The sequence below is a fragment of the Lathamus discolor genome, chromosome 2, assembly GCF_037157495.1.
Source record: "Lathamus discolor isolate bLatDis1 chromosome 2, bLatDis1.hap1, whole genome shotgun sequence".
Classification (NCBI taxonomy): domain Eukaryota; kingdom Metazoa; phylum Chordata; class Aves; order Psittaciformes; family Psittacidae; genus Lathamus; species Lathamus discolor.
This window is the reverse complement of record NC_088885.1, coordinates 50,596,804-50,615,488: the sequence shown is the minus strand read 5'-3', so window position 1 is coordinate 50,615,488 and position 18,685 is coordinate 50,596,804. Positions and strand designations below refer to the sequence as shown.

Sequence of the window (18,685 nt, the reverse complement as noted above, 5' to 3'; positions counted from 1 at the left end):
TTCAAAAGACAATTACAATTATTACATTCCAAGCACATTGTGTTGCACAGAAAACAATTATGAGCAGAAACTCTTCTTGCTTGAAGCAAATAGAAGATGGCAGAAAGCCCTATCACACTATTAAATGATCTTTAGCTGAACAAAAATAAGAGCAAAGATTAAATTAATTAAATGAAATTCCTGGTTTCATCAATTTTCTATTATACGTACTGTTTTAAAGGCCAGTGTTTCAAGAAAAGTGTGAAAAATCCCTATTCTGGTCACATTCAATTGAATGTGAGTAGGTGACTGCAAGGAATGATTATTGAATGTTTTTGTTATGTTCTTTTTTATTCTCTCAAGGTCACCAAGAACACCAAGGGCATCTTAATCTATCAAAGTTAAGAAAAGTTTGAATAAAGAAATAAAGTCAGTAATGGGTTTTAAACTAACTAATCAAGGATCAAGTAAAAGGCTTTTTTGTATGTCAGTAGTCATTATCTTCTTTTAAAGATCCTTCAGATTTCTCACTTCACGAAAATAAAACAGAAAATTTATTCTCCAGAGAAGAACAGATGACAGCAGGCTCCACATTATCAAGTATTAAAACAAAAATTGACTGTTTGCTAACATTCTACATCAGGACAACCTTCAAAAATTACCCTAATAGTAATTGCTCAAAAAGAACAAGATTTTCCCCCTCTGTCTCCATCAAAACACAAAGTTCACAAGGATTACATCAGAACTGGATCGAACAGCCATTTTTGGAAAGAAAAAGCTGCAACTATTATAACTATTTTGCTATGGTGGAATTCTCATTTTCTGCTGCAGTACAACAAAGGCAAGTCTGGTGATAATGTTTCTATCTATTTTTCCATGATTTTGTATTACAGAAAGAAAGGGATGAAGGTTTGCTATAACCGACCATGCAATTGACTGTAGTGATTCAGTCACTACCAATATCAAAAGCAAATGGAAACAAAAAGGAGGAGCATTCAGATTTTTTGTTGTAAAACTGCAGAAAACTTTACTGGCACCGGCTGTGTTTTCCTACAGGGCTTTGTAATATAAGCTGACTTACAGTATCTTAAAGTAGGAAAATACATAAAGAATGCAGTATCATACATAATTAGGTGCACCTTTGTTAAATTAATATCAGACAAAAATTCCATCTTTGCTTTACTAGAGAATAAAAGCTACTCGTTTGATTTCTGCTTCAAGAGTTCTACAATCCAGTTGTTTTATCCTAGGATTTTGCAAGGATTCCCTGAAGAAATCTGAATTTTGTTGAGTTTCTAGATAGACATCATGCTGCTGCATGATTTCACTGTAATGCTGATGAAATATAGAAAAATCAATACATTCTGTGTGTAAACCCTCAAGATTATTCTATTTGGACTAAAGAGTGGTACATGTAGATTCTTGTTAAGTAGTCTTCTAAACTGTAAACTGAAGTAAAAGTGTCAACAGGCATCAATGACCATTTTGAAATCTCATGTAAATGATACACCAATTCATTCCTGCCCTTTACCTTCCCTCCCAGTTTGTCAGATTCTTAGTTTCCACACAGAAAGATGTTGAGAGAGATGTGGTCTCAGTCCCACCATATTTACCTTGATCTAAATCCTCTGAGTCCAGATGAAATATTCCTAAATCGCATGTGGTCAGAATGTGATCCAGTGTAGACCAAATACGACAGAAATAAAGTTTAACTGTAATTACCACCTTAAAAATACAAATGAATTCAAGGTACTGTGCAGTTTCCAGATTTAATGTGTTTCTAATAAAAAAACCCAAAACAACAACCTTTGATACATATATTTATCAAACAGTGTATAGACAGCCTCTAAAAGCAAAAAAGCATATTTGTTTTTGTAAAAGAAAGCATATTCAGCAAATGCAGATGAACTTTGTAATCAAATTCATCTCAGCATTAACATTAAAAAGGTAGACTAGCCCTCATCTTCCTGTTTGAATTAAAATTTAAACCAATTTTTAAATCCTTCCTTTAAAACCCCTAATGGAATGAAAGAAGTAAATCTGGTTGCGAATGCCATTATGAATTTCAGAGTCTATTCTTGGTGATGAAATTTGTATGCTGTGTTTGAACAAACTGTCATGCTAATGACATTCCTCAGTCTGGTGTCTTCAATAATAAGCAAACTGAGTTTTTAAATGTAGTTGATGGGATTTTTTCTCTCTCAGACACCCTATGAGGAAAAACAGAATTCCCATTTACTTTCATGACCTCTGATTTAAAAGCAAAGATTGCACATTATTTACTACTGGATGATTTTCCTGAAATTTAATGAGGACTAAGTACAAATATGACAGAAGTAATTATCACAGTTTTATTCTGCACAGTCAGGGTCTTCTTGTGCTGTAATTGCAAGCCTTTCATTCAGCTGCCGATAGCAGAGTTATTATCATAGTACTTTACGTTATTTCAGAGAGGAGGGAAACAGATTTCTACCTCACTTCTACCCTGCAAATTTATCCTGAGGACTCATTTGCCTGGCCTCACACTACAGTGAAATTAAACATCTACGGGAAGAACTTGGACTAAATGTTTGCTGATTATCCTCACCCGCTCCCAGCTGGGGTGAGGCCATCAATCTAACCCCAGTTTTCACAACATATTGGAGAGAAAGGAAGACTTGAGGGGGGTAGCATTTTTTAAAAGGAAGAAACATGTGGGCAGGTGGCCAGCTCATTGTCTAGCATAGGGATTTTTTTATGGTGTACTGCTGCACTCATTTAGACTTAAGTTAAGGTTGAGTGAGTCCCAGCTGGAGACTGGACCACTGACCCAGAAGCTGGAGATACCCAGTGACATGTACACGACTGGAAGCCTCCCTTTCTGAAGCTCAAATATAATTACTTTATTTTACACTCTTCCCCTCCCAAATAGCTCACACATGCAGTGAAGAAAAAGTCTCTTCCAGTCAGATCAGACCATACTGATCCTGTGCTATTAATGCCCATCTTGCAGGTCACTACAGTGCTCACTCCTAACCCAAGCACCGCAAGGCAAAAAAATACACCAGGAACATCATTGTATCGACATGATAATTACTGAGGTTATTTAAGTTGAAAGGCAGCTGTCTGAAGGAAAGAAGTGGTAGGGTTTTTGCAAGAGCGATTAAAGGCAGACTTCCTGGGACTCCACGTCCACTGTACACGTACAAAGATGTTGATTAAACGTGTATCTGCTAATAGAAAAGATCTCAAATAAACAGCAGCCGTATGTCTAGCTCAGGCTGCAACAGCTGTACAGCCACAGCAAATACCGCAGGACCAAGTGCCCAGTGTAATAGAAGTAGGCTTCTGAGGCGGAGAGAACACAGACTGGTTGTCTCTGCCACTTGCATACTCTACCTCATTATACAAAAACTATACCCAATTAACAACTATGTTCATACTAACCTGAAGATACTTAATTTATTTTGAAATGAAACAGTTTGCAGGGAATTCCAAACTATGGGCTTTCAAAGTGGTGATTTCCTCCTACCAGCTTCCCACTGCATCACCTTCAGGAAACACACATTTTACCTAATGTTTTCAGGAAAGCAAAATGAATATTGACTTCACAAAATGGACTCACAAAACCATCTGGAGCTCTCTAGCCTTGGAATAACAGGTCATCTACAGAAATGTGGGCTGTGACACTCCTTCCCACAGAGTAAGGTCCCTATCCTACCATGAAGAAGAGGAACTCAAGAGTTTATTTTAGTAGGTTTTCAGGGCTATGCAAGACACTGGGTGCTTGCCCCATTTCAGCGAAACATTTGTGCACGCACTTATCTCTGGGCATAGAAATAACTTTGTAAGAGATACAAAGACAACCATCAGAAATTTTGCTTTATCAGCGTGACTCAGTTTATTGAATGAAACTCCTGAAGCTGGGAAAGCTACACAAATTAAATACTTTTTAACTTTGCTGAAGGAAATACCCTTATTAAATGCTGGATGGAAAGGCAAGATTACAACCCCCTGTAAAACCATCAGAGTTAAAGCGGTGGAAGCAGAGTTCCTCTGCCTGAATTAGCTCCAGACATCCTGACAAAGCAAATCTCTTCACAGTTATGTTAATGGGATATCTTGGTCCTGCCTCTCCACCCCCAACACTACTTAATCTAGTACTTTTCAGTGTAATTAAGGGAACAGATAGATACACTATAATCCAGAATTATAATTGCAACAGCCATATACAGACATGCAAGCATTTACCCCTTCCTCAACTAAATTTGTGTACTAGAAACAGTGAAGTCTCCACAGACTTTGGGGCAGGTTGCAGAAGCCTATGTTGTCTATTTGGCAAAACCACTGTATACGTACTGCTGCCAACACTGAACCTGGCTTAGCACCATCTTCAAATGCCACAATTCCACTTCTGTACCATATTGTAGTCATGCAAATTACAACCAAGCTCTTGCAAGAATACAGTATCTCACTTCCGTTTAACACCTCCCACTCCTGTGCTTGCCACAAAACCTCACAGCATCTACTGACCAAATATATCTCACCAAATACACCCTGAAGACAGGCAGACACAGAGCACTGAAGTGCTGGAGCTGGACTTCTGTGCATGACTTTATAAACAGGATACATATCCTCGGAGAGCCAACTAGAGCTTGGTCTACTAAGAGACATACTTAAAAGTAGCCCAAAACTTGCTCTAATCTGTGCACATCTACCCCTGTGCTTTAAAACGGCAGTTGGCAATACCTGAAGCATGAGCTGGCAATCCCTGAAGCATGCTGGTGCTTTGGTTTCCCCTCTACACTAAGTCAAAGACAAAAGCATCCCAAAGATTTTTGGGTTCTGTGTGCTTTTTAACTCGTTTGAATAAAACTTTTTCATATGTTCAAGGAAATGAAGCTTTTGAACACTGCTGAAAGTAACAGACAAAGCTCAGAGAACAGTTTCTAGAGAGCTGTGTTTTGGGTCTGTTTTTTGGTTTTGTGGTTTTATTTTTATTTTTTAAATAAAGGATTGTCAACAACGTTGGAAGGAAACAAGCTGTAACTTCATGCTGTTGCAAATTGCCAGCTGCCTTGCCCACACAAGTGATTTAACTGGGGGAGTGATATTCCCCAGGAAAATGAGCCAGTAATGGCATACATAGCTCACTATAGAGAGATCTAAGTCCCCATTCTAAGTTCTTTCTCTTACTTTCCCTGTAATAACTTTTTAGTGCCTAATTAATGTGAATAAGAACCATGAGCAAAAGTGACTCCAATACAAGCAGTCTTACAGAGATCAAAGACACAGTGCCTTTTTCCGCCATTCAAATGGATATCATGACACTTCCATTGAGATTCTATAACAGGCCAATGCTATTGGCTCTATCATGTATGTTTTGTGTTTAAAAATAGAGATCTTTTCTCCCTGTCATCTTTCACAGACAAAAAAGGATTCCTCTTCAGCTTGCATAGGGTGAGAAAGGGCAGCTGGTCCGTACTGGAATATCCAGATGCAAAAATTGGATTGACATATTTTGCAGTTTGAATGAATACAGAAGTGGCAAAGGATCTCATTCTCTCTTTCAAAACAGCAAGCTTGGAGAAGAACTGGGAGAGGTACAGAAACACCAAGTTATGCATCTGAAGGGCAACAGAGGAAGAAAGGTAAGACGAAACGTCATTTCCTGATGCAGAAAAATTTCAGAAGCCTGTGGAGCATAGCTCTCCATGCCTACAGAAAACTCTTTCTATAACTGGAGCTAGCAAACAAGAAGAAGAAAGTTTTATGTCCTCAGAAAAGGAAAAGCTCCACTAAGGGTATAGTGTTGAATTTTATAATCCATAAATTAATAATGCCAACTACAGAAAACATGACAGTATTAGAAGGTAGGACTATGACTATCTAGTGACTGTTTTCTCTGTACATAAACTTTGAGGGTACTGCGTGCATATGTAGATTTATTTCTCTTCAGCTTGAAAGGACAGCCCAAGTCATCAGAGTTGTGAGGTGCTCACAAGCTGAGGTTGCACAACCTGAGCAGTTAGGTGCCTTAAGTTAGCATATTTTAAAAAGGAAAGATAGCAACTGGCTGTTTGGATTATTTCTCATAGGTTGCCATACTTACAATTGGGCTAGCATTGATGTAGTCTGAATTGTCGTGGCTACTTTCACTTTTCAGACATATCCTGGAATGATCATCTGCAAAGGGAAAAGTAAGAGAAGAAAGTTTTTATACAAGTATAATACCCACTTGAAGTTAAACAATTCAAAATCAGATTAATGTGCATTTCAAGACAGGTGAACAGTAAATATCAGAAAGGATATTCTGGCTCCCAATCTCACATAGCCTTGATACAGCCACAGCATCACAGCCTGACTCAGGAATGAAGCACAAAGATATTTTAGAGACTGAGTATCAGAACAGATGTCTTCATGAGATACAACATTATGCTCTACAACCTCTCATAGGAAAAAGGGGAATCTCTATTGCTCAAGAAGTTTAAGCTTTAAACTAGAGAGATAACTAGAAAAAAATAGTATTATAGAAAACACTTGCATTTCCAGGGTTATGGAAGTAGTAAGCTGATGGACTTTATCTGCCTGGCTTCTCTGTAAAATGAACAGCAGGAACATCGATGTACAGTTGAGACCTGGACAGTAAGTTAATCTGTCCTGATAAAAGACCAGTGCTGTGTAGTATTATGACAGTGACATGGGGAGACAATATGACTTGGAGATGATCATGGAAGAGAGAAAATGCTGATAACTGCACCTAAAAGTATGGCTGGAGCATGTAGAGGTATTTTACATTGCTGGAAATGTAGCTAGTTCAGACACCACCAGTAAAGTAAACAGAAGCTCTGGACATAGGACACTTACTCATGTTTGCCCATTGTCATGATTCTTTTAGTACTTTTGAACTTGTATTTTTACTGGTGCTAGCTCATCTAAGTTTAGAGCTGGTACACCCCAGCTCCAGTCCTTTTTTTAACTTCAGGACATATGTAACGGATGATTTCTATTTGTCCGTATTTAAGACAGTGACAATGCAGATGTCTGCATCTCTTCCAGTCATCTAGACTCACTCTCTGCTAAGAGAAAAGAAATATTTCTATGTCATGAATCATCTCATCTTAATTTAGCTGCTTCAAACAGACCAAATTGCACTTGAGAAGTGCCCGTTTCTTTCCACTGACTAAAGAAAGACCAGACCACATGCAGATAATTTATGTGAGAGATGTCTAAGTCTTTAGATATGAATCTCAAACAACTTATACATGATACATAACCAACATGATTTATACTTCTCAGCAAACCCACCCTGCAGCGTATATTGTGGTGAGAAGTTGTGGAGCTGCCCTTTCTGTAACCCTGTGAAGCTGAACATGGATATTGATGTTTTGAAAGGATCTTTCCACCAATTATTCAAATAGATAAGAGTACAGGAATACACCCTGCCCCTCTTTGTATCTTGTCTTGTGGCCTGTGACACCATTCTTAACAGCAGAATTACAAGTTGGCTTTTTAAACTGTTAAGTACCTATCATTATTTTAATAAGGAGGAACAACAAATGAGTTATCAAGTGTTATAAGTACCACACAGGAAAGTAGAGGCAGAAGGTTTGGTCTCTGCTTAGGTTTATTCACCAGTAACGTCATGTCAGTTCAATATGTGAACAAGACAAAGGAGTGCTTGTACGAATGTTGATTATAGTCACTCAAGCTCATCAACAATATGTAACCCACCAACATGAGCAACTTCCTCCTGGAATATGATTAGAGGTGAACAAGTCATATCAAATGAATGAAGAGCCATGTATTACTATTCACATAAAATATTTCCTCTGGTTAGGTTTCAACACAACAGGAGGAAGAAGATGAGAAAGGGAACACTTTTATGCACATTATTCATTTCCACCTTACTTTGGCACCACTGCACAAAGAATCCAAAACATAGAAATGAACTTGTGTCATCTGAGATCTTGGAGCTAGCCAAGATTTTTTATATGAAGATTTATCATGAGCATTGTCACAAAGTGCTTGAAGAGCTACAGCTCTGAAACCTTTTGGCTCTGCAGAAGATATGCAGGTTACATGCACTGAATGTGGTCTCTCATACATCTTAAGCTAAGTAAGTGCTCAGGATAAGCCCCGTTCATTGGACAGCAAAAGTGTTTGAACTAATCACCAAAGAAAATGTATGAAATGCTCTCAAAGGGATGAGGGAGAGAGAGTAGACAGTGATTCATCAGGATTTAGCATACAGATGTCAGTGTGACTCTCCAATAAAAGTCGAGTCAGATCAGTAACTTCAGGATCTTGCTTTTTTTAACAGTGTTTTGTCCAGAGCCACTGATTCAGTGTGCTGTATCACTGTCCAATGGAGCGTTAGTCAGAGGGTGAGACATCTTAAGTCTTCGGCAGTGAAAAGGTGGTGAGACTTTGTACTCAGGAAAAAATTAAAAGTGTGTAAAAAAGGTTGTACATGTGTTTTCTGCCTGTATCGAGTTTGCACCCATGTGTGCTTTAGTTGCATCATCAAGCGTTCATATTGACAATGAACAGATTGTGCTTGTCTATGCCTGTTATCACCTCAAAGCTTCTAGGAACTAGCATAATAACTCTTCAGAAACAGTCAGAAAAAGAAGAAAGAATAAAAAAAGATACCATGGACATCAGTTTGTTGTGTTAACAATAAGCAACTGTGGGGAAAATGCTGAATGTACAAGATTTTTTTTGTAAACTGCATATTGATTATGTCAGAAGCAAAAAAAGTGAAGCACGAAAAGCAGGAAATAACAGGAAGGGGATGATAGAAAAGGAAAATATATGAGTGGTCTAAAAAGCAAGAAAAAAAGATGAATGAAGAAATAGGAAGGGAGCGGGACAATAATAAGGAAGTGAGAGAAAAGACAAATGCTGTTACTAGCTACTGCAATCTGGCCAAGCTACAACTAGTCATCATTTTGAATATCTACAACAGCTACTGCTAAATGCTGAACTGCTTTGCATTTGCTACTGCTCCAGCCAAGTCACAGCTAAAAGAAAAGCAAAACATATAAGTGGATATTGATATAAAGTATAAATTATGAAGTATAAAGGATAGACGATAAAGGACAAAATATAAAGCAAACACACATGACTTTGCAGTATATAAATACTCAATTTATAGACTGAGAAAGCTAAGTTTTGCTGTCCACATACAGATATCTTCACGTGGACTAGGTTAAAGTTAATGGAGCTTGTTTAGTTGGTTAAATACTAACGTCATACTGTTTGAAAAACTGGAGAGTAGATGAGACATTGCACGAGGATAACAGGTATGACACAAGACCTAAAGACTTGTACCTTATTGGATCAGCATCTGAAGCTCACACAGGATAGACGAAGGCATCCTATAGCTATTAATTTCAATGTAAACCAATGTCCTGGTTTCAGGTGGGAGAGGGTTAATTTTCTTCCTAGTAGCTACTGAAGTGCTCTGTTTTGGCTTTAATCTGAGAACAATGCTTATAGCACACCGATGTATTCAGCTGTTGCTAAGTAGAGCTTACCCTGATCAAGGACTTTCAGCCTCTCATGCTCTGCCAGCAAGGAGGGGCACAGGACGCTGGGAGGAAGAAGGGACAGGACACCTGACCTGAACTAGCCAAACGGGTAGATTTAGACTGATACTTTTTTTTCTTTTTTCATACAAAGCACTGTCCAGAACTACACTGAAGTAGGAAATTCAAGCACTACTGAGGGGAAAAAGTGGAGCAGGCTGAAGACTGTAAAGAATCATAACTTGTTAATTATCATTATTTTGCCCATAGGTTATTTGCAAAACGGAACTCTTCTTAGATCTGAATTGAAATCAAGTTTGTTGATTCCAGAGCATTATTTTTACATGCATTACTGAAATGGACAATGCACACACCCAGAGCAAGTACCCTCTGCTCAGGTGTTCCCGTTCCTGGTGCACATTCCCTGGCTGTGCCCTAACTGCACACAAGCCTCAGACCTGGGTGCACACTCTGCCCCCAGATGCTTTGCTTTCCTTTGGAGGAAAACCAAAGCACAGCAGTAAGCAGGTTGCTCTAATATATACCATGACACATGGACACTGCTACAGAAGACAGCTCTTGACAGATGTTTACTGAAAAAAGTTGTTCAGATGTTTAAAATACCTGCATATGTTTATGGTATACATAAATTGGAACATACAGTACTGACCCTACTGAGATGGTTTTATTTTGCAGAGGTACAAGAAGAGAAGATAAAACCTAGAAAGACTTCTTTTTCGGACATCAACATACGGAGCCGCTTGTGTGTTCATACTGAAAAAAAGGTATTAATTGGCCTAAATTATGGCAATCTGCTTGTTGATTGGACAAAAGGATGCAGTTTTGCGACTCTAGAAGGTCCAAGTTCAATTAGGAGGTCCAGTACTTCAATTGCTAGAATTTTTTTAACTAGTAATTAATTCAGTGCAGTGTCAAGTATTTTAAAAGCTACCCATAAACAGAGAAGACAGGAATAAGAGTAAGATGTGATAAAATTGTGAGATTAAACATAATGTAAATCTACAAATTACATCAGTTATGCAACCAGTCAAAAATAGTATCGTATTATTTTAAGACTGGTTAAGAAAGAAAAATGCAAAGTAAATACAACATGATATTAAAGTTTCTTTAAAGCCTTCCTAAGATGAAATCTTTCAAGTGAATTGGCAATCTTGTTCTATCTTGTCAAGGTGATTATCAATATGAAAGGGGTAACAAAATGCCAGCAAGATGTTACCCTTTAGGAGTACTTTGAATGTAGCATAACAACTTTGTAGCATATCAAAAACATATCAGCTTTGCTTTTTAATTTATTATGAAGCAAATCTGTGACTTTTTGCTATAGTTTTAATGTCAAGAATGGTAAAAAAAAAAGTGGTCAAACTGGGCTCTTTCTCATCTCTAGCTAATCTTAGAATCTACGATAACCATCACTTTTATCAAAATTTAGTATCTTTTAAACTCTATGCCACACACTCTAGTCATCATCAAAGTAGTTTTAAGGATATAACATGACAGCTGTTTACCAGTATGCAGCAACTTCAGAAAGTGAGGGCAGGTAATTTTGCGCAATTCAGTCAAAAAGAAAAATTCCCAGCGCACTAATAGCTATAATAGAAGCTTCTACAGTGTAACAAAGCCAAACCCCAGCATTTTACTCTTGTGAAAGCACTAAGGGATTTTAAATGTGCTAAAATACTCCTAATTAAATCTTTAGATAAATTGCAGCCAACCTGCCCATGTCCAAATACTTTCCCAGGTACTACTGATTCAGCCTAGACTCAACGATAGGAAGAACAGGCATAACAATATGCCACGGAAGAAGCAAAGGCAGAGAGTTGTCAACTGAAGACTGATCAACATAGGCTGATTCATCCACATGGTACAATTTGATGAAAAGAGACTGCTTATCTTATCTCTGAGAATAGTTCAGGTGTCTAGCGTGGCATGACACCCAAGATAAAAATCTCTGCTCTTTAGCACTGCTGCAGCTATGACACTTCTGGATTCAGAGCTAGAATGGTCTGAGAGTCCCTATCTTATTGCTTGTTGAATCATGCAGACATGTCTCCTGCATCAGCTGAATAACCACCATCAATTTCTGGCAACACCTGTCGCTTTCGTGCTTTCTCCGAGGCAGCAATCAGAAACTTTTTTATGAGCAGAGATTTGGAATAGCTTAAGATGGTCGGACAGTAAGTTCACACTGAAAAGAACACTTTAAGCAGGAAGATTAATTTGGATCAATTCACATTATCATGGAGCCATTTTCACATCCTATCGTGTCAGTTAAATGCCATTTTTTTTCAGGATGGAAAAGAGCACAGAACGTCTTGCACTCCTTCAACTTTCCTGACTTCTTTGGAACTTTTCCACAGAAAACATATGGAAGTCAGTAAACTGCTGCTGTTGCCCCAGAAGGCTTTTGACCAGCACTGTATTTATTCAGGAGAATGAATACATATCGCCAAACTACTGTAATCGTCTCTTAAACAGCAAAGTATTGCAAAAAGAGCCAAAAAGAGAGCCAAACCCTGCTGAAGTATAACACAAGAACTCATAGGCTCAGTTAAATTACCATGTACTTCCAAAGAATCTTTACTCTAAATCCAGTTCTGACATTTACTTAATGTGTTACCTGTCATTTTCTCATTTCTAAAGGAGAAACGGTACTTACTCAATGCTCTCATAGGGGAAATAAATGTTTTCAGGGCACTTTAAAAATTAAAATAGCTTTCTATGTTTGCTAAGCTACCCAGCTGGATTGTGGGCACACTGATAAAGGGTATTTTTGTTGCTGTGGACTGTGCATATAATCTCAGTTTCAATTTTGTTTCACTGGTTGCTTAATAAAGTGTGTGAAAGCATTACTTTATTTCAAGTTGAGAAAGGTGTCTGCTTACAGGAAAGAGCAGATTCTAGGCATATAAATACTGGCTGCTCTTTTTGTTTGTTTGGTTTGTTTTTTCTCTTTCTCTTTTTATCCTAAGCCTACCAGAGATTGAGAAATCAGTTTGCAAGCTTATCCACTGAAGCCTAAAGGGGCTCATTCAGTACAGCTGAGTATCTAATAAACAGATCACCTAGCCATGATTATAGACTGCTGGTATTAGTGTTGGATGGACATGATACCAACTTGTCTAAACACAAGCCAAACTTCTTTCTGTTGAATGGCTACAGACCACCCTTGTACAGAAAGTATATCCCAGCACTGAAAAGCACTCTGGTTATTGAATTTTATGGGATGGCACAGCTGCAGCAGCAGTGCTATGTGACATAGTTGTGTATTTTGTAACATATATGCAATTTATAGGGAGATAAACAGTGTCTGATATGACAACAGGTTATGAAATCAGCCCATAGGTGTAGCTACAGTTTTCCAGTACACATATATTGTGTATTATGTTCACCTGTCATCTGTAGCTTTCAAACCACCATGCAAAGGATACTAAGAAAAGTTTCAAGAACTTCAAATGAAATCATCTGAATTAAAGTGTACATACATGGTACTACAGCCCGTGAGCGATTCTTCTGGATATTTTCCTCCTGCTCTGCAACAGTGGTGGCATTTGGTTCAGCCTGATAAGCACACAGAGCTTCCCACTCTTTCTCCAGACGATTCTTGTTTTTCAGATGATCTTCCATGTAGGACTGGAATTAAAATAACACTGTATTAAGTATTGACTTAGCTAAGCTCAAAGATGAACTAAAAGTATGTATCTCAGGATGGAAACCACGAGAATCTTGAGCTTTGGGAGCAAAACAGTCTTATATGGCTAACTCACTCCAGAGAGTTAACTTGAAGCTTATTTGTGCTATACAAAATGAGAATGCTAACATGTACCAATGCTAACAGAGAGCAAATACATGAAACCCCCAGCTACTGAGCTTGAGGAGAAAGCTATTTCTTTTTTAGTACTTAGAAAACGTAAGCCTAAATGTCTCTTTCATCAGGCAGTGAAAAAGAAATAAAAGCCCATTGATAAAAATTACTACAACAGCAGCTCATGTCAAACTGAAGGATTTTAAAACAAAACCTCAAACACGTACGCAGGTCACAGTGGATGCAGAATTAAAAAATTGCCAGGCTGAAGTTTCATGGCTCAGGTACCGGGTCATTAGGTACATCCTGCACACGGGCTGGCACAGAGGTGGCCTTCAACTGAGAAGGTGGTATTAATTAATATTAATATATGTTGCTAAAGACTGTACCTGCCATTCAGTAAAGTCAACAGAAGCATCACCAAAGAAAAATGAATTGGCTGTGGCAAGAATGATGGCCCATCAGAGTATATTGGTTCAGGTTTTAAGTTTTTGCAGATGTCCCAAACCTAGGGATGCACTACAGCAGTGGACCAGAAACTGGGTTCCAAAGTTTGCCAAAAGTGAAATAAAAACCTACTCCTTTAGCCCTGAAAATCCCCCAAGTAGAAGAGTGGAAGACAGCAGAAAGGAGGAATGGTGGGCAAAACCAGAAATCTTCCCCTTGCTTTAACATCAAAATTAAGTAAGTGATCATCTGGTACTGTAAGCCTACTTATACAGCCAAATTACCTTATACAGCCTGTCATCTTTCCATGGGAGGGGAACCACAGTCCATCCCACTCCTACCAGTCTGATGACCGTGCCAGCAAGAGATGCCCAGAGCCTGGAGGGGGATTGCAGGACAGTAGGAGAGCACCTAAATAGCAGCACAAAGGAATTGCACCCACTCCAGCCAGTAAGTCAGCTTCATTGTGGGCCCAAATTAAATGGCTCTATGCAAACACAGAGAGCATGGGGAATAAGCAAGAGGAGTTAGAGACATATGCATGCATGCAGGGCTACGATCTTACCGGGATCACCTGAGACATGGTGGGATGGCTCCTATGATTGGAGTGCTGGAATGGAAGGGTACATACTCTTTAGGATGGATAGGCAGGGGAGACAAGGAGGAGGTATTGCCCATTATGTCAATGACCAGCTGGAGTGCATGGAGCTCTGCCTGAGGACAGATGATGAGCAGAATGACAGCTTATTTATGGGTCAGGATTGAAGGGAGGGTAGGGACAGGTGACATTACAGCAGGGGTCTGCTACAGGCTGGCTGAACAAGGTAGATGGAAGTTAACACCCTTAAACTGGTTAAAAAAGGGACAGTTTAGGGGCCAAGCTCAGAGTCTGGGTGGGGGTCAGGAGCAGGGCTGTGAGTGGCTCTGGCCCAAACATCAATCACAGCAGCTCCTGATGGAGGACTCACTAATACAGCCCAATCTGCAGCAAAAAAAGCTTGTGTAGAAAAAGCTCATGGAAAGGGTTCACTGAAAAGTACAAAAAGCAGTTTAATTGCTTAGAAAACCTTTTCCTCAGACAATCTCTGTTATGCCGAATTCTTCCTAAGCTTGCTTTAAAGAAGAAAGGCTCTCATGCCCTCTCAGCAGGTTTAACAGAAGGTGCAAAAAGCTTGCAGCTTGTCTTCCGCCAAATGGGAGTTCTGCTAAAGCTGTCACTCCACCATGCTTCTCACCCGACCAGCGAAGCAGGATACTGCTCTCTCTTGCAGCTTGAATGCTACAAAAGAGCCCCTGACACACAGCTTTGTTTTGTGCAGGGTTTGTTGGGTGTGTGTGTCTTTACAAGAGATTTGTAAATCAATCTTGTTACTGAAAAGCAATTCAAGAAGTGACGCTTCCAGAAAGGATAACTTTAAGGACATAGAAATATATTGTGTTAAAGGAAAGGTTTCTAAAGGAAGTAAAACACAGTGCTGGCCCAGATACAATCAAAACACCTACTGTGTGATTGCTTCTTTTCTGTAATGAAGGAAAAAGCATCACAGTGGACAGAGCTGTGACCTGATGGATAGGGAACTGTGAGACTTACATAGCCCCATCATGCATCAGGGGAGCTAGTGTGTTCCAAGTCTTAACCCACAAGTTAACAGGATGAAACCACCCTCTGGTAGTTTACTTGTCTTTGCCAAAAAGCTGTTGCTACTGGGGAAAGGAGGGAGGCTAAAGACCCCATTCTTTTCTCCTGCTAAACCTGTGCCTGGATATGTACCCTGAACATCATAAAAAAAAAAAAAAAGATAATCCCTCCTGTACAGACTAGCTGGAATGTCAGAATTTTTATGAGGCGACAGGAAAAAAAGCGCAGTATCTTACAATACCACTGAGCCAAGACTCCTGGCTTCAGAGAAGCTCTTTAGCATGTAGCAGGCAGAGATCAGGCAGTCAAGGACCAGCCTGTAGCATCTTCCCATTTTAAACCACAGTTAAAACCTGATTCATTTTGACATGCCTATCACAATGTCCCATAGACTCCAGGGACGTTTTATGCAGATACACTGCCAACACTGAATGTCTCTAAAATACTGAGATCCATGAAGCTGTAGGCAAATGGCCATAACCATTTGATTCCTAAGGAAGGGTTGTTTGCAGTAAGAAGCTTCCTGTTGGCTCCAACTTGTCTATCTGATGATTTCAAGGACTGTATTTTGAAAAGAAATTTTATTTTCTTTTTAAATTGTTAAACGTGACAGGGTTAAGGTAATTTGATTGCTCTTAGAGCACATGAATTTTTAAATAACTTCTCTCTTACTTTTTCAGGAAATCCTGAGTGTAAAGAGAAATGAATGTTCAAATGAAAACACACTGAAATCTTTACTTCGATCAGACAACAACTTCTGGGTCGTTTCAACACCTGCATCGCATGGATCAGATCCATGGAGCACTTCCTGACAGATCTTGAAAAGGTGTTTGACTATTTGAACAGACCCATGGATGGCTCTGCACAATATGAACATCTGCTTTACACTTGCTTAAAAAAGCTACTGAGAAAGAAGCTTGCTTTAAAACATTCAGGAGTCAGACAATTCCCTCAGAGTTAAGTAATGTTTCATTTACAGCCCTTCAGAGCCCCTATACTCATCCCCATTTTGCTAAACAGAAGCTTAGTGATTTTGAAACACTCTCTTGGGAGCTGCTGGATGTACATTAAATTGAGTGGAACTTCTGATATTTTAGAGATTGTATGTCTACTCAAATCCACTCCTTAATTAGGATGTTTTCATAAGACATTCTGCAGCATTTGCCTGGTACAAAAGAAATTCATTACCAACATGTCAAACATGCACATGATTTTTCTTGTCCCAGAGCAGCAGGTAAAATAAATAGAAGTTGTCATCACTGTTACTGTAATGTTTCTCAAAACCTGCTGAAAAAAGCGGAGGTCTGGTTTCACCAGTATGTCCACATCAAGACAAGTCCCTTAACATGCTATTATTTAAGCAAACACTGTCTGCTTGGAGAGATCTCTTGATGTACCTTAAATTTCATTAAGTCATATTTTTCCTTCTATAAGGCCTACCTGCAAGGACAATTGGTAACTGAGTTCATACTTTCCCTTGCATACACACATAAGATACTCTTGCTAACAAACATGCTACAAAGATAAGAAGGATGCATCAACATTACATGGAGAGGTGCGATGTGTTATAAAATCTATTATTATTGTGTGAGACATGCCTGTTGCAAAAGAAAAGATGGGCTTTCAGCCAGGGGATGAAAACATGTCCCACAGACAATGAGTCTCTGGCCAAGAGAACCAATGCCAGTGGCAAATATCAAGACAAATTCAGTGTGCCTGAACACAGGTACAAGGACAGAGCACAGCAGCCTGGCTCAGCTTTGGTAAAACCTCCTGAGTACTCAGTTGATGTTATAATATGGTGTCAAACCACTTTGGTTTTCCTTCTTTTTTTTATAATAAATATAGCAATTATACTCCTCTTATTATCTGGTCAATCACCAAACCATAGACTTGTAGAATTGTTTAGGTTGGAAAAGACCCTCCAGATCATCAAGTCCAACCATTAACCTAGCACTGCCAAGTCCACCACTGCTTAACACTACATTTACTCATCTTCTAAATACCTCCAGGGATGATGACTTCCCCACTGCCCTAGGAAGCCTGTTCCAGTGCTTAACAACCCTCTCAATGGAGAAATTTTTCCTCATATCCAGTCTAAATGTCCCCTGGCACAACTTGAGGCCATTTCCTCTTGTCCTATCACTTGTTACTTGGAAGAAGAGACCGAATACCTTTTTCACAGATAGTATCACCTGTATCTGCCAAGATACTTGTTTTAAAAACACCTATTTTGTTAGCTGATGTTCAGCTTTTACAAAAAGCAATTATTTTTGACAACATACTTCCTATATGGTACTCCATTAGACACTCTTTTCACGACTGAGCATGTCTCTTCTACTGAAAAGATCACCAACTCTTAAACTGACAGATCTCAACAGGTCTAATCGAATCTCAAATGTCAGTTGAAAAAGTGGAGGGGACATTATCTTAATCCTTGTGAACAGAGACCTCTCAAATCCACACCTTTCACCTGTGACAGCCGCTGCTTTCAAACTACTGCTGGTTATGCCACGCAGAGGGCCAAACAGTGCTGTGATGCTTCAGTGGATTCCTCAGAAGGAATTTGAAGAGGAGAGAATTTGTCTTAGCTATTATATAGTAAATTGTGCACTAAATGGCCATACTTGAAACAATTTGTTTTGTTATTCTCTCCAACTGACTTAAGTAAAAGCTTTTTTTTTTTTTGCCTTTGCTCCTCCTGACCTGTATACTACATTGTTCTGGCACAGGACACGCCAGTGTTTTTGCTATTCTGCTTAAACTTCTTTATGTTTTTCTATACATATTGCACTGACTATATGTAAAAGGAATACTTTTCTGGGAAAAGACAATTTGCTTTCAACACAGCACATGATTGTCTCCTTCATTTTTCTGGCTTAATACCTCATTAGTGGCTTCATGTTAAATATCTCTGTTCCCACTCATATTACTCGCAGTGTTGTACAATTCAGAGACAAAAGAAGCCTATCTGGTTTCCCATTTCCAGGCCTTCAAATAATGCTTTTTTTCTTGGACCTCACTAAGAAACTTTCCAACATTTAGGTGCCCTGTATCTAAAATAAAAGCCTAAAACAAAGTTCATTACTGTATCTTGGGATACAAATTGTTCTGACTATACACTGTGTTTCTGGAAAGACTCAAATATTTTCAATAAGGAATAGTAATCCTTATTTGAGATGGCTTTTGCATAGGAATGTCTACAGTACTGCTTTTCTATTGCAAAATTAATTTGCTACCAATTATCACCAATCCATTTATTTTAACCTAAGTCTGCTTACACTG

At 38.8% G+C, this 18,685-nt stretch overlaps 1 protein-coding gene across 10 annotated transcripts in view; it reads right to left on the bottom strand.

Annotated features, from left to right (window-relative positions):
- PTPRN2 (protein tyrosine phosphatase receptor type N2) overlaps positions 1-18,685 on the bottom strand; it is a 667,916-nt gene that overhangs the window by 51,052 nt on the left and 598,179 nt on the right. For all 10 annotated transcript variants that reach the window (XR_010609958.1, XM_065666790.1, XM_065666798.1 and 7 more), the window contains 2 exons: positions 12,995-13,142; positions 6,071-6,144 (listed from right to left, as the gene is read on the bottom strand). Coding sequence is in view for 9 of the 10 variants with exons in the window: in XM_065666790.1 (XP_065522862.1) it covers positions 6,071-6,144; positions 12,995-13,142 (222 nt within the window). In the remaining variant the exon portion in view is untranslated. The remainder of the gene's footprint in view (positions 1-6,070; positions 6,145-12,994; positions 13,143-18,685) is intronic.